At 33.0% G+C, this 22,148-nt stretch overlaps 4 protein-coding genes across 6 annotated transcripts; 3 read left to right on the forward strand and 1 right to left on the reverse strand.

The window, feature by feature from the left end:
* The first annotated feature begins 2,577 nt into the window (after positions 1–2,577).
* On the forward strand, positions 2,578–4,178 carry LOC103498550 (uncharacterized). Its single transcript, XM_008461183.2, has 2 exons — positions 2,578–2,840; positions 3,073–4,178. Exons 1-2 carry the CDS (start codon positions 2,681–2,683, stop codon positions 3,855–3,857), a joined length of 945 nt encoding a protein of 314 aa, XP_008459405.2. The 5' UTR covers positions 2,578–2,680; the 3' UTR covers positions 3,858–4,178.
* A 2,239-nt stretch (positions 4,179–6,417) lies between these two features.
* Positions 6,418–11,597, forward strand: LOC103498549 (E3 ubiquitin-protein ligase At3g02290). Of its 2 annotated transcripts, none has more exons than XM_008461182.3 (5): positions 6,418–6,867; positions 7,536–7,895; positions 8,504–8,930; positions 9,087–9,196; positions 11,205–11,597. In XM_008461182.3, the coding sequence occupies exons 2-5, from the start codon at positions 7,776–7,778 to the stop codon at positions 11,229–11,231; spliced, it is 684 nt and encodes a 227-aa protein (XP_008459404.1). In that variant the 5' UTR covers positions 6,418–6,867; positions 7,536–7,775; the 3' UTR covers positions 11,232–11,597. The 2 variants fall into 2 exon arrangements, with proteins under 2 accessions (XP_008459404.1, XP_050946152.1); XM_051090195.1 differs by lacking the exon at positions 6,418–6,867 and adding an exon at positions 7,099–7,245.
* A 1,698-nt stretch (positions 11,598–13,295) lies between these two features.
* LOC103498548 (uncharacterized) lies at positions 13,296–16,726 on the reverse strand. The gene is made up of 4 exons (XM_008461180.3): positions 16,591–16,726; positions 15,887–15,984; positions 15,405–15,477; positions 13,296–13,547 (listed from the first exon to the last, which is right to left on the reverse strand). Exons 2-4 carry the CDS (start codon positions 15,969–15,971, stop codon positions 13,523–13,525), a joined length of 183 nt encoding a protein of 60 aa, XP_008459402.1. The 5' UTR covers positions 15,972–15,984; positions 16,591–16,726; the 3' UTR covers positions 13,296–13,522.
* Positions 16,727–17,490: 764 nt separating this feature from the next.
* LOC103498547 (ultraviolet-B receptor UVR8) lies at positions 17,491–22,138 on the forward strand. 2 transcript variants are annotated; one of them, XR_007823660.1, is made up of 9 exons: positions 17,491–17,647; positions 17,785–18,046; positions 18,789–18,982; positions 19,062–19,109; positions 19,859–19,931; positions 20,157–20,328; positions 20,954–21,385; positions 21,477–21,660; positions 21,739–21,979. XR_007823660.1 is itself a non-coding variant. In XM_008461178.3 (9 exons), the coding sequence occupies exons 2-9, from the start codon at positions 17,794–17,796 to the stop codon at positions 21,791–21,793; spliced, it is 1,419 nt and encodes a 472-aa protein (XP_008459400.1). In that variant the 5' UTR covers positions 17,492–17,647; positions 17,785–17,793; the 3' UTR covers positions 21,794–22,138. The 2 variants fall into 2 exon arrangements, 1 of the variants encoding a protein (XP_008459400.1); XM_008461178.3 differs by having other exon boundaries at positions 17,492–17,647; positions 21,469–21,660; positions 21,739–22,138.
* Positions 22,139–22,148: the final 10 nt, after the last annotated feature.

The following is a 22,148-nucleotide window of genomic DNA, read 5'->3' on the forward strand; positions in this document are numbered from 1 at the left end:
AATCATAATATACCAATAGACACCCGCGTGATATTTTGCTATATCTTGTAATTAATTTTAAAAATTTACCATTTAAAATAATTTTTTTAATTAAATACATATTTGAAAGTAATCTTTAAGCAAAATTATTATAAATGACGAAACTAATTTTAACAAAATTTACAAATATAACAAAAATTAATAGTTAGGTAGTAATAAATCATTGCATAATGTTAATCCATATCTATTATTGTTAGATGATAATAGTCTGTTAATATATATTTTTTTTGTTGTCATGTGTATAAATATTTTAGTTCATTTTGTTATATCTAAAAATAACTAATTCTAACCAACTATTTTCATAACACTCAGAACACATTTTAATCGAAACCAAGTTAAAGCCAAAATTAATAACGTAAAGAAAGAGTGTAATTAAAAGTGTTGATTTTAATATTAGATTAAATTTTAGTTGATTTTGTTATATTTAAAAATAACATTGATTCTAATCAATTGTTTTCTACGGCACTTTTAATACGTTTTAGTCTTTGAAAAGTCCAAACCAAATTTGATAACATAAAAATTGTAATTAAAAGCGTTGATTTTAATATTAAATTAAATTTTGGTTAATTTTGTTATATTTAAAAAAAATAATATTAATTTTAACCAATTATTTGTTTGTCAGCACTCTTAATTCGTTTTAATCCTTCATAAAAAAGTGTATTTAAAAGTGTTGGTTTTAATATTAGATTAATTTGGAGCTTCTATAAAAAAAAATAATAACAAGATCAAGTAATTTAAGTTGTGTTTAAAAATAACTTTATACAACTTAACAAAAAATAAATTTACGATTTTAAAATTATTCACAAACATCCATCCAAAATTTACAATTTAGAGTCTATCTTTTGAACGAATGGTGCTTGTTATGAGAGATAAGTTATTATATTACAATGAGTTGTATTGTACTTGAAACCTCTTGTATCTATTTTTTAGTATAAATCGAAGGTGGTAGAATTTGAACTTGAAACCTCTTGATTGTTGGCTCTCTTGTATATAGATGTCAGGGTAACTAAGTTCTCGTTGGTTGTGTGTGTTTGAATTAATAACTTCAAGATTTAACATTCTTAAATTATTATTATTATTTTTTATTTTTTTTTACTAAACCCATTTAAGTTGTATTTTTATGCATAATTTTGAAGAAGAAAAGTATGAAAACAAACAAAGTTGGCTTTGAGACTAATGCACTATTTTTATTTTGAGAGTGAGATGGCTTTCTCAATCTTACACTATTGTTTCTTCCTCTTTTACAACAATTCATTCTTTTCGTTTTTGTTATGCTTTTAAAACATTAAATTATATGAGATTTTAACCAATATTAATCTCCACAATTTTGTGTATCATTAATCAATAAATCAAAAGTTTTTAAAAAGTACTATATATAGTTTTGTAATGTTTTTTTTTCAATCCTTGGAGTTTTTCTTAACAATATATTTGATAAATTATGCACATTACAGTTGAAAAAAGAAAGTTATTTGACAAATTTGTGTTCAACTTTGATATCATACTCGCCTCTTTATAATTATTTGTTTCACAAGTCATGAGATAAAATATTGTTATCGAGTTAATTAAAGATATATATGGTTGTCTTCCCTCTTTGGCATTCTTCTATCCATTCAAAAAGAAGAAGAACTCCAATAATACAAGTAAAAGATCAAATCGTCACTACTTATATATTCAAATACGCTAACTTCATAATATATAAGAAATGGAGTAAACCAAATAGATATTTAAACATACACTAATTTCATAACATTTGAGATGAAATTTCAATGAAACCAAATAGAATTTAAACCGAACTAATATTTTGTTAGAAGAGTTTGTACGTCCTAACATGTTAGACTGTGTGTTAACTTTTTTAAAAAATACAAAAGAGAAGATAAAAAGAAAAGAAACCTACTCAATCCCTCGTTCGAATAGAATCTTTGATCTTCATACTTACCGGTGTTGCTACGGGTTTATTGCGACGTGAAACGATGGAAAATGAAGTTGCCACTAGTGTCTCATTTATATTTTACAGACATTTGACGATATTTTGTTGCTTATTTAACGTGTTTCGTGATTTTTTTACAATATAATGTAAATATCATCTATTCATCTCTTATATTGACGTTGAGTCCACGAAGATATGAAAAATATAGATATATCGATGGGAATTAATACTATAACAAGGATGAATGGAAGAAAAAAAAAAGTGGACTTTTTTTTTTTTTTTTTTTTTTTTGCTGTTTTGTTCAAAGTTGAAGTGCTCTTTTGTGCTCCATCTCGTGAACTAACACTGACCCAACTGCCCTCAATTTGCCTATTTCCACACCAATAAATAACCAAACTTAAAATTAAATGCAACCATGAAAAACACAATAAATAAAAAAATTAATACCCAAATTACAAATTCTCTCTCAAATATCATATTCCAACCTTAATTCTCTCTAACTTAATTGGAATAATTTTCTTTTTTGGTTGGTGAGAAAATGAGAATACATTGACTGCTGTTTTGGTTAGCAGTTCACTAGTTTTTTCATGAAACACATTATGAGGCTTTGTGGGGGGTTTTTCTTTATGCTATAAATTTCCATTCCTTTCTCATTTTCTTTACCTCAAAGCTGAAAAAATAAAGGAAAAAACAGTTGGATCTGGAATAAAAAAAATGATTTGGCTTCTCATATTACTTCTTCTCAACTTTAGTTTCTTTGATCTTTCGGAGGCCAGGCACCACAGGAAGCTGCCGTCGGCTGTCATCATCGGTACCGTCTTCTGCGACACGTGCTTTCAGGAGAAGTTTTCCAAGACCAGTCACTTCATTTCAGGTACTTTTACATTGTTGTAATGTCTTAAATTTGTTATCTTTAAGGTATGAGGTGAAGGTTGTCTTAAACACGTTGCCCGACCAATGAGTTAAGGTTTGAGGTGACGAGTTTGGAAGGAATCTACATACATATATATATATACCCGATAGTCTTTTACCCTCAACGTATCAAATTTTATTTATTGTTTACTTCTGTTTGTCGATTTCGTAACAGTTGGGTTTATACTATCTAGGTGCAACGGTTGCTGTCGAATGTGGAAACAGAGGACGAAAACCGAGTTTTAGAGAAGAAGTAAAGACGGACAAAAGAGGGGAATTCAAGGTGAATCTGCCAGTTTTAGTGAGCAAACATGTGGAGAAGATTGAGGAATGTTATGTGGAATCAATTAAGAGTAGTGAACCATATTGTGATGTAGCTGCAACAGCAAAATCATCTTCTCTTCAACTGAAGTCAAAAAAACAAAACACACACACATTCTCAGCTGGCTTCTTCACTTTCAAGCCTCTAAAACAACCAAACCTTTGTAACCAAAAGCCACAAAATCCCAACACATTTGATGACATGAAAGAAATAATCCAACTCCCCCCACCCCCACCCTTCGACTCTCCGAATTTGCCTTCACCTATCCAAAACCCGACCGTTCCGAACGCTCCTCGGATTTACGATAACCTTCCTCCTCTCCCACTGCTTCCTGGACTTCTTCCATTGCCTCCATTACCTCCACTGCCTCCATTGCCACCACTCCCTCCTCTTCCACCTCTCCCTAAGTTCCCAATATTCCCACCAAAAGCGAATGATGAAAAATATGCACCAAATGAAACTCCAAACACAAGTGAAAAACTAGACAAGTTTCCAATACCGCCCATAAAGCCTTTGAGGAGGCCACATTATTTTGTTCTGCCTCCACAGAGGCTGCACCACCACCCTCAGCCGCCACCTCATGTGGCGGTGATCGGCGGCGAGCCAATACCTAACCTTTCTAATATCTCCTCACCTCAGAAGAAAACTTCTCCTTGAAATATTTTAAGTTTAAACCCAAAATTAACCTTTAGAATAAGTCAGCAATCGCAAAATATATCACAATATTAAAGAATTTGCAAATATACAAAAATTTAAATCCAAGTCTGCGAATTCATCTATCCGTAATAGACTATATCATTAATAAGAGTCTACTATAGATTTTGTGGAATTTGCAATTCTTTAAACATGCTTAGGGTAGATCCTACAAATTGCAATTGCACGTTTTTTTTCTTGTATTCTTTGAGATTGGCATAAAAGGGTTGGTATTGTGATTTGGATGGTTTGATGATTATTATCGATGTTGTTGGGATATGGATACGATGAGTTTAGTTTTTGTTGTTTAATGTTGAATAATTGAACGAATTATTTTCTAATTATTCATACTGTTGTTGGGATAATTTTTTAAATATAGCAAAAAGTGAAAAAAATTTCATACTCTAAGATATACACAAGATAGATTATATTAGACCCAAGATAGATATCGATAAATATCTATCCGTGCATGGATAAAGATTGACAGAAATGTCTTTAATTCTACATTGTACTATAATACATTTATTCAAAAAAGATATATAGATAAATTATTTTAAAATAAAAAATATTAGATATATTTTAAAAATAAAGTAAAATGACAAAATGAAAGTTTCTCTTGTGCTATTTTTACTATATTTGTAAACAACGAACCTTTTTTAATACAGCAAATGGGGATAAGGGGATTCGAATCACAAAGTTCGATTGTGATTACTATTACACTCGAATATCAATTGAGCTAAGTTTTTGTTTGCATAAGTGAGCATTTTAGTATACTTTTATATCCTTTAAAATGAAATATGTCATACGTGGAAATAAAAGTTTTATACTTAATAACCATTGTTTTTTTATATTTAAAAGAAATAAAAAAAATCAAGGCAGATAATTGGCTACTTTTAGTCTTCCAATTAAAAAAAAAAAAGAAGAAAGAGGCAAAAAGAATTAGGATCTTAAATAATAAGACAAAAACATAATATTAACAATTCTTAAAAGAAATTAATAAAATGGTTCACAAAATTAAAGCCAAAAAGTGGAAACATATAACAAAAAAGAGAGAGAAGATACCTAATGAACTCAAAAGTTTCCACAACTATCTATAAATTAATTTAGATTTAAAATCATTTTGTACAACAGGATAATTCTTCTTTTTTTTTTTTGTTCTTTTATGCTTGATTCTGAAAAAGTAATAGAATGTGATTTGTTTGTTTGGTGAATCATATAGTAAATCTTACTTTTTTTTTTTTTTAAATAAGAATTGCATCAAATGATAAAAAAATTTGAATAGATTTTCTAATATCAACTCATTTATCTTCAAACAAATGATTTTGAGATTCTCAAATAAATATATATGTTCTTTGAAAGAAAAAAAAAATTCTTTTTTAAATGAAAAAAGATTGGGGTGATTTTTTTATTTTATTTAATTCGTAATATTTGATAGAAAAAACTAGAAGTATTTATAAAATATTTGATAGAATCTTTTTAATTTAATAAATTTGATTTGAGATTCTAGAGATAAAATATGATTTATTTTAATAAAAAAAATCGTTTTCCCTATTCTTTTATTGTGAATACATACATAGAGATTTTTCACTAATATTTAGTTTTTTATTAAATATAAAATTTGGAGAAAAATTAAGTATAATAAATTTTGTTTTTGATGATTTTGTTGGGTGTAAATATTTTTAAAACTAAAAATATCTATCCAATTTTATACAAATAGACGAAGAGTGAGGCTTGAACCTGAGTCTAGAGAAGATCATGAGATAATTTTACCACTAGACTAACATCTAAAATTGATATGAATTTAGAGTATAGGGTTGAATAACTTCTAGCCATGCTAAATCCACCGATTTTTATAAAATATAAGAAGTGAGAAAATGAAAACAAACAATCATATAGACAAAGTATGAAGACAAAATTGGAGCTAAAAGTCGCATAGAAAAACAATCAAAAAAATGTCTAATTTTAAAAATGTAAATTTTGTTTGTATTTGTATTTTTTAAATTACTATTTGTGCAATTTTGTTTTTCCATTTCCTTCACTTTTAATGCCCAATTTATATGCATAAAGTATAAAAGGAAAAAAAATTCATGAATCATGAGATTGATTTTAATTATATTTATAAAGGAAAAAAATAACAATAGCTTATTTTCAAACATAGTAAGATTTCTATGCACAAAAGTATTGGCTTTACGGTAAAATTATATAGATTGTCAAATTGTCAAATTCCTCATTCTAAAATTCAATCTTCCTCCAATACTTCTCGTATATGTTTAAATTTGTTAGTAACAAAAGTTTGGTTCAATTAGTATTTGGATTTGCTTGAATAATTTAAATTAAAATCCACAAAATGAATGACTGAAAATTGGAAGAAAATGAAATTTGCTTTTGAAGTATTTTTACAAAATATTAAAACTATTTTGTAAATAATTTTTTTTTTGAAGTGAAATTACTAAAATAGATTATTTCATTTGAAAAAGTATGAAAAAACCATTTGGACTTTGGAGAATTGAGATCAAGTCCTTTAATCAATTATCTCATCGAGATGAGTACAAATTTGCAACAGTACTTGGGGGAGAGTGGAGATTAAATTAGAGCATTTTATCCACCTAACGAGCAAAGGGGTCACCGGCAGCTAGCAGCGAGCGAGAGAGTCGAAGAAGAAATCTCGATATTGAGAGAGAGAGAGAGAGGGAAGCTTTATTCTTGTTGAATTCACAGCTTTCAATTCATCATCGCCTTCAATTTTCCAATCCAAAATTCCCCTCCTTAAAATGCGCAATCTCGATTTAGCTTGAAATCCCAATTATCTATATACGTGATTTTTACCAAAAAGGCGCATGTATATAATTTCCACATATTCTTATTTCTCCCAATTCCCGACTTCCAGGTTTCTCTGTCCTTCACCCACCACCGAAGATCATATTCTCTTTCGGTCTTCTCGTCTCTTCTCCCTCCACTTTACTCTTCTCTCAAGGTACTTCCCTCTTTCCAACTATTCTCTATGTTCCCGTGGACCCCTTTTGATGATCGCCCCATTTTTTGTTCTTTATTGGGTTTCTGATTCTTTTCATGATTTATGCGTATTTCTTGTCCGATCGTCTTTTTGTTGAGTTTTTTTCTCATGGGGTTGTCGTATAATTTGAATAGTTTGTTTCCTTTTTATTGTTCTGTATGGTTGTATTCCTTATTCTTCAATGGGTACATTGGATGAGTCGTGTATGTTCTCGACGATGATGATCAGCTTGGTTTGGTATTGATGTTTTGATGGTATCTTGTTCCCTCATCATATAAGGAAAGAATCCTTGTTTTCAGAGGTGACCCAGAAAAAGAAAAGGTCAATTTGGTGAGATGGGTGGGTTATTTTGACCAAATACTATAGCATTTGATTAATTTTTTGCTGTTTCAATAATTTTTTCTTTTATTGTTGTGATTGTTGTGGTTTTGGATTGCTCGATTGCTGCCGACAGATTTTTGTACCTTTAAATAATGGTGGTTGTTGGCTTAATATATGATTTAGTAAGAACTGTCATTTGACTTGTGTTCTAGGTGATGACATTAGCATTCATCACAGTTAATTTGAGGATAATTCCTTCGGATCCTCATTTCATTAACCTTACTGAATAGAGGCTGCTAATTTTACAGGTGAAAAGCACTGTTTAAAAAATCCAGTTTATTCAACTTGAAGAGAGAGGGTACTGGTTCGTGGAGGCAATAGCACTTCTGCGAGCTTATGTACTCTCATCTCCGTTTTCCTGCATAATCACTGGCCAATATCTCTCCATTTGAATGCAATTGAACACCTAAATTGGTGTATCTGTTGACTTGGGAATCTGCTGGGTTGGTAATTGAGAACAATAAAAAGATTGGTAGAAGTTTGGCACAATGGGTGCTGTCTGCTGTTGTTTGAGCGTGGAGGATTTTGAAGACTATGTTAATCCTAATAGTTCAGTCTATAGGAATTGCACCTGTCTTAGTTGCTTCATTCAAAGCTTCTTAAATGCTGTAAGCCCTCTTTTCGTTGCAATTATGTTATTTTGCCATATGTCACTATCAAGGAGGAACATAGAAGTAGTTATGAGTACATACACTGAGAATGATTTTTTTGATGATAATATTGGTGAAAATTCAAAGAAAAAATTGAAAGATAGAAACCAAAGATTTTGAGTACTATACTCCCATACTTTGTCCCAAAAGTTGAAGAAAAAAATTTCTGTTATTGGTTTTACTTTACGTGGATTTGACATTTACCTAGTATTAAAGTTTACAGTTAAGAAAATTTATTTTTCATGAAAAATTGATGATTAAAATTTGGAATTACAAATATTAAGAAGGAAATTTCTTGAATCTTAATGCTACTTGTATATGTCATATTATTCTGTTGTTTGTTTTAATTTGTCTTTCCATATTTTCTACCGATATTTTTTTTTTTTGCTTTTATAGTGCACATTAGCATGGGTAAATATATATAACCCATAACCCGCTATTGATCGTAATACATTTATGGAAAAACATGTGTAATTTGTTTCAAGCATTAGAAGTGTTTAGCTGTAGTTTGTGACTTTATTTTCAAGATATCTATATTAATCTATTTTTCCACTTACTTCCTCTAGTACACATTGATTTTTCGAAGAGGAGAAGTACATTCTGTCTCCTCATCAATTCAAGGGGCAACATCTATGAATTCGACAGCATCGACAGATAACTCTTTATCTGAAATGTACCGCTCACCTCCAAGGCCATTGCCTTATGATGCTGACCCCAGATACATCCGCTTGCAGCGGGATGGGTTAATTTCTAGGCGAGAGAAGGGGTCAAGCCATTTACATGAAGAGTCAGAACCTTTAAGAAGTGAAGTTGATACAGATTCAGATTCTTTGGGCTCAGCAGGCAAATGGAACGGGTCTGCTTGTCTTGAGGAATCTAAAGAAAATCTTGGCAAATCATCTCTAAAGTTCCCTTCAACTAAATCTACCTCTGGACTTGGATATGCATATACATCCTCTGAAGACGAGGATGTCTGTCCAACGTGTCTTGAAGGTTGATTTATTTATTTTAGCTTCATATTTGGTTCTGGTTTGGCCCTTGATATTCTTGTTTGTTGAGCTTCTGGGTGACCAAAAAGTCACTGCTCGGCAACATTTTTTGACATGCCAAATTTTCATTTTGCTCATTTAATGTTCTTTTCCCTTGCAGAATATACTTCGGAGAATCCCAAGATAGTGACAAAATGCTCTCATCATTTTCACCTTGGATGTATCTATGAGTGGATGGAGAGAAGTGATAACTGTCCAGTTTGTGGCAAGGTATGGTTCCTTTCCTCAATTGTGTCATGTAAGCTTTATTCAATCACTATATCAGAGCGACCCTATACGTTGTGTTCTAGCCTAACTACCCATGAAGAGCACCTCTAAAAGAGTCTAAAATCACTTTTGGAATAACATGGATGGTTTAGTACGATCCATTTACATGTCTAGAGCTGTTAGATTAAGTTATTATGTTAGAAATAGAATACCTTGTATCCTAAAATTTCTAAAATATAATAATTTTAAGAGTACATATCATCCCTCCTTTGAATGGGGTAAGTCTGATCTCATTTTTTGTTTTGATTGAAAACCTGATATTGAGTGGCTCGCCCCTGGGGAAGGACTTATCTGTCTGAAGGTTCAAACGTGTGACCTCTGGGTGTAGGTGTTGTCAAGAGACTGCTTGCCTTTGCCAACGGTGTCCTTTGGGGAATGGTTGATCACATTTTGATATCAATATTTATGCATTTTAAAATAAGATGACACAGTTCATGTGACAATATTTGAAGTTTTATATAATTAAACGAATAAATGATGCACTGCACCATTTTGGATATTCAGTTGGTAGGGTAGTGCATTGGTAATTTTTGGTATAATATACTAATGTTCCTTCCCCATCTCCTTCACCGGGGAATCTTTGGGAAACGACCTTTAGATGAAACATGACCCTTAGAGGCTCTTCTACGCTTATCTTGCATGGTATAAAATCATTCCTTCTTGATGGTATTCTAGTGATTCCAAATCAAATTACAGGTGGAATTAGCTTTTAAGTTTGTCGGTTAACTAAAGTAGTACCAGCATTAGTCTTGATTGCATGTACAACTGGTAGTTTTACTCAACAAGGAGAAGGGCTTTGCCTGTGATTAAATTTGGTGCAGAGAGAATAATCTTCTGTAAATTGTTATGCAACCGTTTATTTACTTATGATCCATGCAGTATGAAATTTATGTCGGTCACTTGGCTATGATATATGACAGTTAGAAAACTACTGGAATGTTGAATACCATGAACAGGTTTATACAATTTGTCTTTTTTAAAAATGTTTTACAGTGTAGAGATAGTTCTTACCGTGAATATGATTTTCAACTGAATCTGAACTGATTTGTAAAATGTGGAAAGTTTTTAATTCGGATGAAAAACCATTGTCTAAAAAACCCTCATCAGTTGTTTATTGGGGTTCTTTGTCCTCAAACGGGTCTGTCATATTCTTTCAATCTTTTTTTTTTGGCATGCGGAGATGTATTTTTCTTTTCTGATATAGATTTTTTTATCTACATATTAGTTATTCGTTTGGTATTCTTTTTCACAATTACTAAGATGTATTGAATAATATTCAGCTGTTTGTTGAGGATAAATTTGGGTTTATTCAATTGTTTTGGCATGAGTTTTGTCATTGTTTACGTCTCAATTCTTTTTTCTACAATGGGAACCAAATTAAAAGTTGAAGTAAATGATTAGTTTATGGAGAAACTTCTTTTTACTTGTCATAACAACCAGTGGTTAGGAAAACCATAGTCGTCTCTTTGAGTTCCAATAGCCATTGATATAATGATCACCCGCGGGTTTAGAGGATGAAAATCTTCGTCCCCTTAACACTGAGGAATTCTGAACCTCTCCAGCCTAGGCAGGCTTATGTTGGCCCCTAGCACTTAAAGATAAAGATTAGAGCTTAATCATTCTTCAAAAAATTGGTGTTTAAGGCCTTATTGGCTAACCTGTAGCCAAAATAATTGTTAATTTGATTTGTTTGTTAAACAAAAAGTTCAGATCCTAAAATCCCCTAAGGAGTTAAATATGGTCAAATTCTGCCGATGTAGCATTTGTTTTCTGAGTCTGAGTACTGATTCTACTGATGAGCTTGATTCACAATATTTGATTATGTGATTTGTAAACTGGAAAGGAAACAGCCTAACATGTTTGGATGGGTTTCATTTACTTTTATTTCATACTAACATGTTTGGATGGGTTTCATTTATTTTTACTTCATACCACTGTTTTAATGTCTTAGGCAATGGCATTCGATGAAACGACTTGATGTGCGTGTCGCGGACGAAGCCAGCTGCAGCACCTTGGGCATAACCACCAACAGAAACAGGGTCATTTGTGAATATTGCAGGATAAGATTTTTCAACCATAGTAAATATTATGAATGAAAGTATAACCAAGGTTGGATCCATCTGTTTCCTCTCTCTCTCTCTCTCTCTTTCTCTATTTTCCTCATTTTCAAAGATTATTTCTAAGTTATACAGTCAAAACTGATGTTTCACCAAAATATCATCTTATAGGGGAAGAAAAATAGGTGTTGTGAATGATTGAAAAACCTTTCCATTCCATGTTTGGTGTATCTACCTGTTTTCTTTCTTTTCTCTTTCTGGAAGTGAAATATGCTCACCTTTAATCATCTCTTCTTCTTCTGAAAGAAATAGATGGCTAAGAATTTATTTTCGCTATAATTATAAATTGATTTTTCTCTAATCCAATTCTGGGAAGCTAATCCTTCACCAACAGTCCTTAGTAAAGTGAATCGGTTGTGTTTGAGAGTACATAAAAAGAAAACCATGTTTTGTCATCCGCATGAAGTCCAAGGGTTTATTTGTAAATGTTGTGTGTTTGGTTTATTTATTTATTTGATTTTTGTTAGTTCAATGGGTAGTGAGTTCAAATGTTAGACCTCTTGGTTGCTAACACATTTGCATGTTAGTTGAGCTATGTTGTCTTCTGTCTTGCTTTAACTTAATTAATTTTCATGTTCTCTTGATTTGTTTTTGTTTTTGCTTTCGATGTAATATATGGACCACTCTTTTGCCTGCCAGGTTGAGTTTTTGGTATTTTCATTCTCAATATCTTTGAACTTAGAAGGCATATCTGTGACATTAACGATGGTAAAAAAACCAAAAAACCTGAATTTGCTTTCTGCTTTTATGTAGCATTGAGATTAAGCAAGTGATGGTTTCCTAGGTCTTTCTTGAGATTATGAGTGAGTCGGGGTCATTCATTTCCAAGTGTTTGGTTTTAAACTACATAGATGGATGTAGTTTATTTATTTATTATTATTATCTGGGGTGATGATTAAACGGGACTTTATTTTAATATGAGAAACCATATGTGCCACATTAGATACCATATTTTCTTGGTTGTACTCATGAGTTTCAAACCATGAACCATTGATGGTTAATACATTACTATCTTACATTTCTGATTGGTATTTTTTGGTACTAATATATACACTATTTTAGTTGTTTGAAGATAATTTATAAACAAAGAATCAATTTCAACCCTTTTAAAATTCCCCCAAGGTTTAAATAACTTTTAAATCTCTGAATAAGAAACTTGAAGTTGTTTCTCAAAAGTATATTAGAACTATAAGTTAACTTTCTAATGAATCTCTGATTTATGTTCAACGCATGCTAGAAATTTATCCGTCCAATAAATCTCTAATCAAGGAATTCGAAGTTGTTTGGGAACATGAACAATAAGTAATTGCTTAATGTGATTAAAGAACTTGAAGTTGTTTTTCAATTAACTGTCCTAGGAATATCTAACCAGATTGAAATTACTCCTCAATGTATGCTAAAACATAAACCATTAAATGAATCTTTGAAGTTGTTCCTTAACGCATGCTAGAACTTTAACTTCAAAACTCGTGTATTTCTTCCACATTCGTGGACAATTTTTGTAACTTCAACCAATCAATTGTTCGTAAATTTGAATGAGTGGGTGTGTGAAATAGCTTGTAAAACTAATAATGTTGGCTTTTGGAGCTCACTTTCTTATTTCATTGATCAGAACATCATCCAAAGAATTGTCGTTAAAATTCAGAATCTAATACTATAATAGTTTTAGATGCTTAAGTTGGTTTCCACTTGAAAAGTTTCTATTTCACAAAGTAATCACTTGGCATCTATCCATCTGCCTTGATTTAGTATTTGCATCTGCCTTTTATTCAAATACAAGAGAGCAAATCATTTTGTTTTGGCTTCACCGTCTAATTCTGATTTAGATAAGTCATAGTGACAAATCTAACAAATACAGCAAATACAAGAAAAACATCGTATTTACTCAAATCTGACCACATTAGATTCACCAAGTATAACAACGATTACACTCTAATAACTCATCAGAGCATTTCATTCGAATACGAAAATCAGTTTCAAAACAGATCTCAAGTGTGTAATACAAAGTTTGTTCTATAAATTCAAGAAACAGAGAAGCTTATCTAAAAGCAAAAAGGGAAAACTACACCGTACACAAAGCACATGACATCTCTTTACAAGATTGATAAGCATGCAAAATTGCATCCAAATTAATGACAGCCTTGGACTTCTCCTACACCTTGGCTTGCCACAGATACCTAAGAAGCATGTGATGGAAGGAAGATATATAAGAAAGAAAAGGTTAACAGTGCAATCTGGTTGGTATGGCATTAGATAACAAAAACAAAACAGTAATCAATTACAACAGCTGCATATGAAAACGATAAAGAAAAACTGAGAAATAATTCATATCTACAGTGTGTTGAAAGTTTGGGAATGATTTTTGAAATGGCTAAAATTATTTTTGTCATGTTTAAGATCATTCCGAAACATAGAAATGAATTTTGATTGTATGAAAATCACGTTCTTGATTAACCTATGATTTAAAACATAAAATAGGTTTCGTGTTGCCATTGACCATACTGTCACTCAGTCACTGTTTGAGACTTAGAGGAGACAAAGATTTGCACAAGTAAAAGCATAATAAATGATAGCCTCAAGAGCATTTTGTAAGAATGACAAACGATAATTGGAGCAATATGTGATGAAGGCCATCCTTGAGAGTGCCTTTGGCAATGGTCATTTAAAAATTTTCTCGTTTTAAAAAAAATTTAAGCACCTAACCAAACACTTTCGTAATAGCCTTTCTATAATTTTTCGATGAAAAGCTCCAAAGAAAGTTTTAGTACACTGCTCTGAGCCCTCGTATGTGCTGCCTTAGTTTTAGAAACAAGGAGACCTTGAACCACTTATTCCTTTGTGACTTTGTTCTGAAAGGCTGGTCTATGTTGTTCAGAATTTTCACTCTCGATTTTTGTCTTCCTAGCAAGATTGATAGTTGGATGCTTGAAGGGCTCAATAGCAAAGTTTTTCGTCCGAAGGGCAACATTCTGTGGAGATGTGCTACTCAATCCCTCTTGCAGTGCATTTGGAATGAGAGAAGTAGTAGAATCTTTTAAGATAAATATAATTCTTTTGATTCTTTTTGGACTGTGGTTCAACACACAGTTTCTTTGTGGAGTACCAACTACTCCAAACACTTCTGCAATTATAGCCTTTCCTACAAATTTTAACAATTGGAAGGCCCTAATTTATTAGTCTTTCTAGAGAAGGGCCCTCTCGTCCCTTGCCCTTAGGCTGTTCTACTTTGTTCTTCTGAATATACCCATCTCGTATCCAAATATATATAAATATATAAAAGCACCTTAAAGTGCCATGAAAGAAACCATTGCAGAGTATAGATCCAAGCATCCAAATAATTTTCCATCCATTCCAAAAGTCATTACTTGATAAACAATCCTAAATACATCCTAAGACTAAATATCCTTTTCAATAAGAGAGGAGATTGAGATAACTAAAAAATCATTTTTTCCCTTCTTTTCTTTGAGGACGTTCCCAACTAAAAAACGAACAACAGTTATAGTATTATTTTGCTCCAACATGAAGTTCTTTTACTTGTGTTGGATTGGCCAAACATAAATATTCAGAAACTATAAGGCTATTTATTCAGAAGGTTGGTTACAAATAAACAGGAGATCATTATAGGATAAATGAAGGAAATGAACCCTATAAGATTTGGGGTGACATTGTTTTGCTATTCCACTCTTGGAGCTTCCCCTCCAGAGAGCTCTCTAACTATCCTCTCCTCATCTCTCAATTACTTTACTTCGAGCTGTTGTGTTATTTTGATTCCCTTGGAGTTAGATTCTCCCCTTGTATGTTCCATTCTTATAAATTAATGGTCTAAAAAGTCATTATTAAATCAGAAAGAAGAACAAATATGTAACCGCTGTTTTTCTTTTGTGGACTAAGGTCACATGAAAATAGAGGTACCATAATTTCTTTGGTGGTAGGATTATCAAATGTCTACTATAACATGAGCAATCAAAATTGTAATAAATGTTTTATTTTCCGATTGTGAAAAGGAAATGGTAGAGTAAAAATAAATACAATACCTCTTGCACATATCATTCACATATCGTGACCCATTGTAAAACATGAACCACATCAGCACAACCACCATTGTATCTACAATAATATGCGAATAATTCAAGAGGTCAATAGTAAGAAAAAGAAAAGGAAGAATTTCACAAACTAAATCCATTCTCGCAGCAATTATTGAACCAATGAAATTCAACATCTAACTAGACAAAGCCTAAATCCAGTTAACATAAGACACAGACACACCTAACAAGCCTGATTAAAAATTAGACGACATTAGCCATATATCCATCATCCTCACAGCAGGACTGCAGGACATAACTCGAATAATGAAAAATCAATATTAAATCTTAATGTCAACAAAAGAAACAGTAAATATCAGTAATTATTTGGCTCGACAAGATATTGTCAGCATAACTTTAAATCTGAAACACGGTACTACGTATGCTTGCAAATGATAAAACAGATCAAATATCCCTTAGGATAGAGAGCATACTGAAGAGGATACGCTCCCACCAATCCAACATGTACAACCCAAATGTGACATTATAAAGGTAGATCTTCCTTTGTATCCAATTCATGGTTATAGAAAACCTACAAGCAAGAAGCAACCAACCCAAGTCAAAAACCATTCTAAAATTTCAGGTCACAGACGTATGAGGAAATGGATGATGAATCAATAAGTATGACAGTTTAACAATGAAACTTCGATATATAAAGTACAATCAAACTCCAAAAGGTGATGTGTTCATCAATCAGAAAGGCTATATTTTACTGACAAACTTCTCAATCAAGCTTCGCCAAATAGCAGTGAACGAAAATTTATCACAAAGGCGCGATCCCAAATTTCTATTTTCGGATTCCTTCAAAGTCAAATTCTATAAGCAAACACAGATCTAAAAACCCATAAACACGAAAACTAATAGCTCTCAAACAGAACCGGTTCCATAAATGTTCAAAAGAAGAAAAACCCCATTTTCCATTGAAGGAAATGGAACCAGAAAAATGAGATTTTGAAGCGTTTTTTTGCGCGTTCGCTGCAGAAGTCATAACAGAAAAGGAGAAATACTCGCTTTTGCTTGAAATGGGGGAGGAATCAAGCAGAAAATGGTGAATTCCAGACAGATTAGAAAGACCAAAGATGAAGTTTAACAAGAAATTATCAAATTAAAGATGTTTCTGTAACCTAATTCGTCTTACCTTTCATGCAACGGATAGAGATGAGAATTAAGGAAGGCTTGATTCGAGAGCCCTGCCTGGAAGCTTCAGAGATACAAAAGCTTCTTCCTTTCGCGGTGGATGGAAAGTAATTGAAAAATATTCTACTTAGAATTACAAAACTACCCTCCTTACTCTCACAATACAACTAAGCTAAATGACCAAAAAGACCTTTTCTTTCCTTTTCTTTCTTTCTAAAAAATACTAATATTTTAGTTTTTTAAAAAAAGAAAATAAAACAAGATTTGCAATATATGAATATTACTTCTATTACATCAAGATATGGAATTAAGGGCATTTAAACCAAATACGTGATCAAATCCTTTAAGTCAAAATGAAGCTCGGATATATCCCTACGTAATAGAGATTACAGATAGATTTCATGGAAACCTAAATCTCATTCATATATCCAGTTTTTAGTTAAAAATCCAATGACTGGATGTCACAATTAATTGAGCATATCTCTGCTTGCCAAGTCGTAGGAAATTTGGGTTTTTAGTAGATGCATCTTCCACATTGTTGTATTGTACTCTTGGTATTAATCTATCACGATTGATATTTTCGTACATCATTAGAATCTCATACCGACATGAGTGTACATTAACATTTATATTATATCGTAAAACAATCGATTTTAATATATATATATATATATAATTTAATGAGTATGTATAGATATAGATAATGTTTTGTTAATATCTACCAGGGATTTTGTTAATATTTATTTGGGATGAAATTTAAATTTTTCCTATGTTTTAATAAATAATTCCAAAAAAATCCTCCTAAGATTCATCTTCAAGAGGCCTGAAAGAGAGGGTAAAGATATGGGCCAGGCCCATTAGCAGCTCGGCCCATCTCCAACTTTCGCGGAACAACAGAAAACGGCGATGGCTGTGTCTTCTTGCAGCCATTTGTTTCCTTTTCTTGCATCTTTCTTTCCATTTCAAAAACTTTCTTCGCTGATTCTTTTCCTCGGGTACTCCCTTTTTCTTTCAATTTTCCCATCGTCTTTTCACTATCTGAATCCATCAACCTTACGGTATTGATTCTCCCTTTTCCATTGCAATTAAGTATTTCTGAATCTTTTTTTTCTTCTTTTTTTCATTTTTTGCTCGATCGATTGAATTTGAGTTCTAGAAATTACAAGGGAAGCTTTTATTTGGTGGAAATTTTTAGGGGCAAGAAATGGACATTGACGATATTTTTGGGATGACCCAGAACGTAAGCTTGCCAAGAAAGAGTGCGATTTATGTTTGGGGTTATAACCAATCGGGTCAAACGGGTCGAAAGGGGAAGGATCATCAATTAAGGGTTCCCAGGCAACTCCATCCTGATCTTTTTGGATGCCCAGGCGAAATTAATTCTCGCTGGTTGGATATTGCTTGTGGTCGTGAACATACGGCAGCTGTGGCTTCTGATGGGTCACTTTTTACTTGGGGTTTGGCCTTATTCTTGCTCTATGTTTCTGATAGCCTGATTTTTTGTTATTTTGAGATGTTTTGAAACGAGTTTGTTCTTCATTTAAAGCTCAAAATTTGGCTTCTTTTCCATGTTTTTTGGATTCCTGTTGAAATGGGTTCGAAAACGTAGAAATTGTTTTAGAGGATAACCTTCACAGTATAGTTTCCATTCCCATAATTGCTTAGAAAAAAGTTATTATTATTATTATTTTTTTGTTTATAAAGAGAATTAATCTAATTGATTTTTGTAATTCAGATGTGTATCATGGTCTCAGAAAAAAAATGAAATGAGATCTATGTTTGAATACCCCCTCTCAATCAGTTTTCTGGAAATCTTAGTAATCCTCAGGCTCGGACCATTCATAAAATTGAAACAATGGCATATGGATCATAATTTAGATGGTATCAGTTAGTGTTTGTTGCTTCTCGAGTTTGATTAATTGCGTTACCTTTGACTGTGATTCATCTGCTGTTAAAGTTTCAGATCAATAAATTGTTGTAATATTAGATGAGAATGGTGTAGGACTTGTGTATTGGGGCCATGGGAGACTGTCCCACACTTCTTTGTATGAATGAACCTTCTATTTGAAGAATCTTTGTGTTTTCCTTTTCCCCTGCAGTGCATGTCCACGTGCTGAAGAAAATTACATTGCAATTTAAATTTGATCTCGATGAAAGCATCAATTTTGACATTCAGTCTTTATCTAATGAAATGATCAGGTGCAAACGATTTTGGCCAACTGGGTGATGGAACAGAGGAAAAGAGCAAACTTCCAAAGAAAGTGAATCAATTGCAGGGCGAGTTTGTGAAGTCTGTTTCCTGTGGAGCACGTTGTACTGCTGCTATTGCTGCACCTCGTGAGAACGATGGCACCCTTTCAACTAGTCGACTCTGGATTTGGGGACAAAATCAGGTTTTAATATATTTATTTTAAATGTTGATGTTCTTTTTCAAACTTCTCTTCATTTTCAGCTGCTCCTCTCTTATCACAGGGATCCAATTCTCCACGCTTATTTTGGGGAGCCTTCACACCACAAACGGTATATTTCAATCATGTAGTTGGTGCATGTTATAATTCTATCTTTTATCTATTAAAAGTTTTTAAAAATACTATATTTTTTCTTTACTTTTTTCGTTACCAATATGGCTCACCCTTAGTGTAAATTGGTCTCCGTCTGTTATTATGGTTTAAAATTTAATTTCTCTTGTTGCTCTATGGAAGATCTTTTTGTAATCTTATTGACACATCCTTTCCTAATTTCATCCTATCAATGAAATTGTTATTGCTTCATATAACTTTTTTTTTTATTCTTTTCCGCTTCTCCTTTTTCTACTCCCTTTCTGATGCTGCCATGATGTGCATAGAATTAAAAATACAATGTATTTAGTCTGTCACAAGATCCCACGTTGGTCGTTACTATCCCGATACATTTTTGCATCTCCCTCTATGTGAGAGGTGACTTGGGAATCCATCATTTTAACCCCCCTTCATGTCAAGGGGGACTTCACTTAGAGGTCTGACTCTTGCAAAGACTACCTTATTTTTTCCATAAATTTTTACACTATCCTTAGATCCTTCGCTTCAATTAGTTCATTCAAGAGAGTATTGTGAGAAAATAGAGCGGTATCTGGCTGATATAGAATTTAATTTTGAATTAACTTATATATTGACATGTTAAAATCTATTAGGTGATTATGTTAACGTGATATAAATTTATGAGGCAATAGAATAAGAACTGCAATTATTAGTCCTTAAAGCAAGTACCTAAGGATCGTCTATTTGGTGTAGATTATTCGTCAAGTGTCCTGTGGGGCAGTTCATGTGGTGGCATTGTCTGATGATGGCCAATTGCAAGCTTGGGGTGAGTTCATCTAGATTTATTTAATCCATTCATATTAGTAGTTGAAAGTTTTATTGAAATTGCTTTCTGAGTTGAAGAATTTTTTTAGTGAAATTGATTTCATATACATTTCGCTAGTATGTTGGGAATCTATCCTTACTGAGTTGGAAGTTGGAGAGAACCTTAAGTTTTTATCTAGTTTCCTGCCACCTCAATAATAATATGATCCCTATTCTGGTTGACCAGGCTACAATGAGTATGGTCAGCTAGGCAGGGGTGTTACTTCCGAAGGTCTACAAGGAGCTCGCATTATAAATGCTTATGCAAAGTTCCTTGATGAGGCCCCTGAGCTTGTAAAGATTACTAAGATGTCATGTGGGGAGTACCATTCTGCAGCTATATCTGAAAACGGCGAGGTGTAAGTGATCCAAAGGACTAAATATAACTGGAAAATAAGTTTTTATATTTAAGTTTGTGGTCTGTGGTTATCCACAGAACACATCGATCTCAAGGTTTGGGATCTTTTAATAGGATTTCTATATAAGGGAGATTAACTTGGATGATCTCCACTTTATGTAGCCGACACCCCTTCCATTGCTTGACCATCATGTGAAGTTCTTGCTCTTATATAAAATTTTACTGTGTTTCAAATTTTGTGTTAATGCTTACATGAGTGTCTGCCATTTACATATACTTTCTCTGAACTCTTTTGTTTTCTTTCGTACATCATAGACTTGTAATCTCAATTTATGGCGTCATTGGATTTTTTACTTGGGAGTACGAAAGTTTGCAGGCCTGGAGTTTCATGCATGCAATTCTGTTGTGCGAGTTAGTTTACAAAAGAAAATTCTGATTGAGAGTTAAGAGATAAGGAAAGGAATTAAGCTACCAAACACTCTTTGTCGAGGAACTACAACGCCTATTTAACTACTTGTAGGTCGGGATGGGCGTCATCGAGTTCTTATTAGATAAGACATGCATGATTAATTATAGTTTTGCCTCCACAAAAGCTCGGTTTGAAACTTTTTCTTTGTACCTTACAGCTATACATGGGGACTAGGTAGTATGGGTCAACTTGGTCATTGTTCGCTTCAGTCTGCAGACAAAGAGTTGATACCGAGGAGAGTTGTTGCTCTTGAGGGAATATGTGTGAAGGATATTGCTTGTGGCGGAGTACACACTTGTGCCATTACTCAAGGTGGGTCTTTATACGCATGGGGTGGCGGTCAAGTAGGACAATTAGGTGTTGGGCCCCAGACAGGGTTTTTTTCATGTATTGTGGGTGACTCCGAGACGTTTCTTCGAAATCTACCTGTAGTGGTTGTCTCAGATGGTGTGCAACACGTTGCTTGTGGACATTCGCACACTCTTGTTTCAACAAAGGACGGAAGAATCCATGGATGGGGTTACAATAGCTATGGTCAGGCAGCTAACGAGAAGTCTACATATGCTTGGTATCCATCTCCTGTTGACTGGTGCGTATTCGGTTGTTCGGCATATTGTATTTTCGGGTTCATAATGGTGTATACATATATTTACAAAATTTGATAAGTTTCAGGTGTGTAGGGGAAGTGCGAAAACTAGCAGCTGGTGGTGGACATTCAGCTGTCCTAACAGATGCTTGTTCCTTGAAGGAGCTTTGTGAGTTCAGGCTTGCTGACACCGTTAACTTGCAGAATGCTTCTGAAATAGAAGATGTCGCATCCAGGACGGGATCAGATGCTTTAGCACGTCTTTGTGGACGTTTGAGGTTTTGCACTTCCATGTATATCCTAGTTTATATTTGCAATCAAGAATGTATGTCTTCATCCTCACTTTTTGCATGCAGGGAGTCTCGACTTGATGGCCATTGTGAATTTGAAGAAGGTGAAACCAGCGATTGAAAGAAATGAGAAAGAGAAAAAACGAAAAAAAAAAAGAGGAAGAAGACAACAAAGTGTATAGCAGTCTTCATATATATTCTGTCAAGTCTGTATTAATCTTTCGTTCTTCTGCATCAGGGTAGAAACATTGAAAGGATTAAATGTAGGTGGTATATATAATTGTATGTGATGATGAACTTGTTTATTTTACTCTTTTAGGATCTGATGAGCATTTGGCCATCGTGTACTTGATCTGTATCATCAAACACTTATGTGGTCACATTGACCATTTCTCAGGTCAGGGTTAATAATAACCCAGCCATATTCTTAATAGCAAACATGTACACTATGTTGTGTTTATGTTTATATCCATAAT

Source organism: Cucumis melo, chromosome 9, assembly GCF_025177605.1.
Source record: "Cucumis melo cultivar AY chromosome 9, USDA_Cmelo_AY_1.0, whole genome shotgun sequence".
NCBI lineage: Eukaryota > Viridiplantae > Streptophyta > Magnoliopsida > Cucurbitales > Cucurbitaceae > Cucumis > Cucumis melo.

Coding starts and splice junctions, on each gene's coding strand:
- LOC103498549 (XM_008461182.3), top strand. CDS start 7,776: ATGGGTGCTGTCTGCTGTTGTTTGAGCGTGGAGGATTTTGAAGACTAT. Junction 7,896..8,503: donor TTCAAAGCTTCTTAAATGCT/GTAAGCCCTCTT, acceptor TACTTCCTCTAG/TACACATTGATTTTTCGAAG. Junction 9,197..11,204: donor ACTGTCCAGTTTGTGGCAAG/GTATGGTTCCTT, acceptor TTAATGTCTTAG/GCAATGGCATTCGATGAAAC.
- LOC103498547 (XM_008461178.3), top strand. CDS start 17,794: ATGGACATTGACGATATTTTTGGGATGACCCAGAACGTAAGCTTGCCA. Junction 18,047..18,788: donor TGGGTCACTTTTTACTTGGG/GTTTGGCCTTAT, acceptor TGAAATGATCAG/GTGCAAACGATTTTGGCCAA. Junction 19,932..20,156: donor TGGCCAATTGCAAGCTTGGG/GTGAGTTCATCT, acceptor CTGGTTGACCAG/GCTACAATGAGTATGGTCAG.
- LOC103498548 (XM_008461180.3), bottom strand. CDS start 15,971: ATGAATTGGATACAAAGGAAGATCTACCTTTATAATGTCACATTTGGG. Junction 15,478..15,886: donor GTGGGAGCGTATCCTCTTCA/GTATGCTCTCTA, acceptor ATATTATTGTAG/ATACAATGGTGGTTGTGCTG. Junction 13,548..15,404: donor GTGAATGATATGTGCAAGAG/GTATTGTATTTA, acceptor CATGCTTCTTAG/GTATCTGTGGCAAGCCAAGG.
- LOC103498550 (XM_008461183.2), top strand. CDS start 2,681: ATGATTTGGCTTCTCATATTACTTCTTCTCAACTTTAGTTTCTTTGAT. Junction 2,841..3,072: donor GACCAGTCACTTCATTTCAG/GTACTTTTACAT, acceptor TATACTATCTAG/GTGCAACGGTTGCTGTCGAA.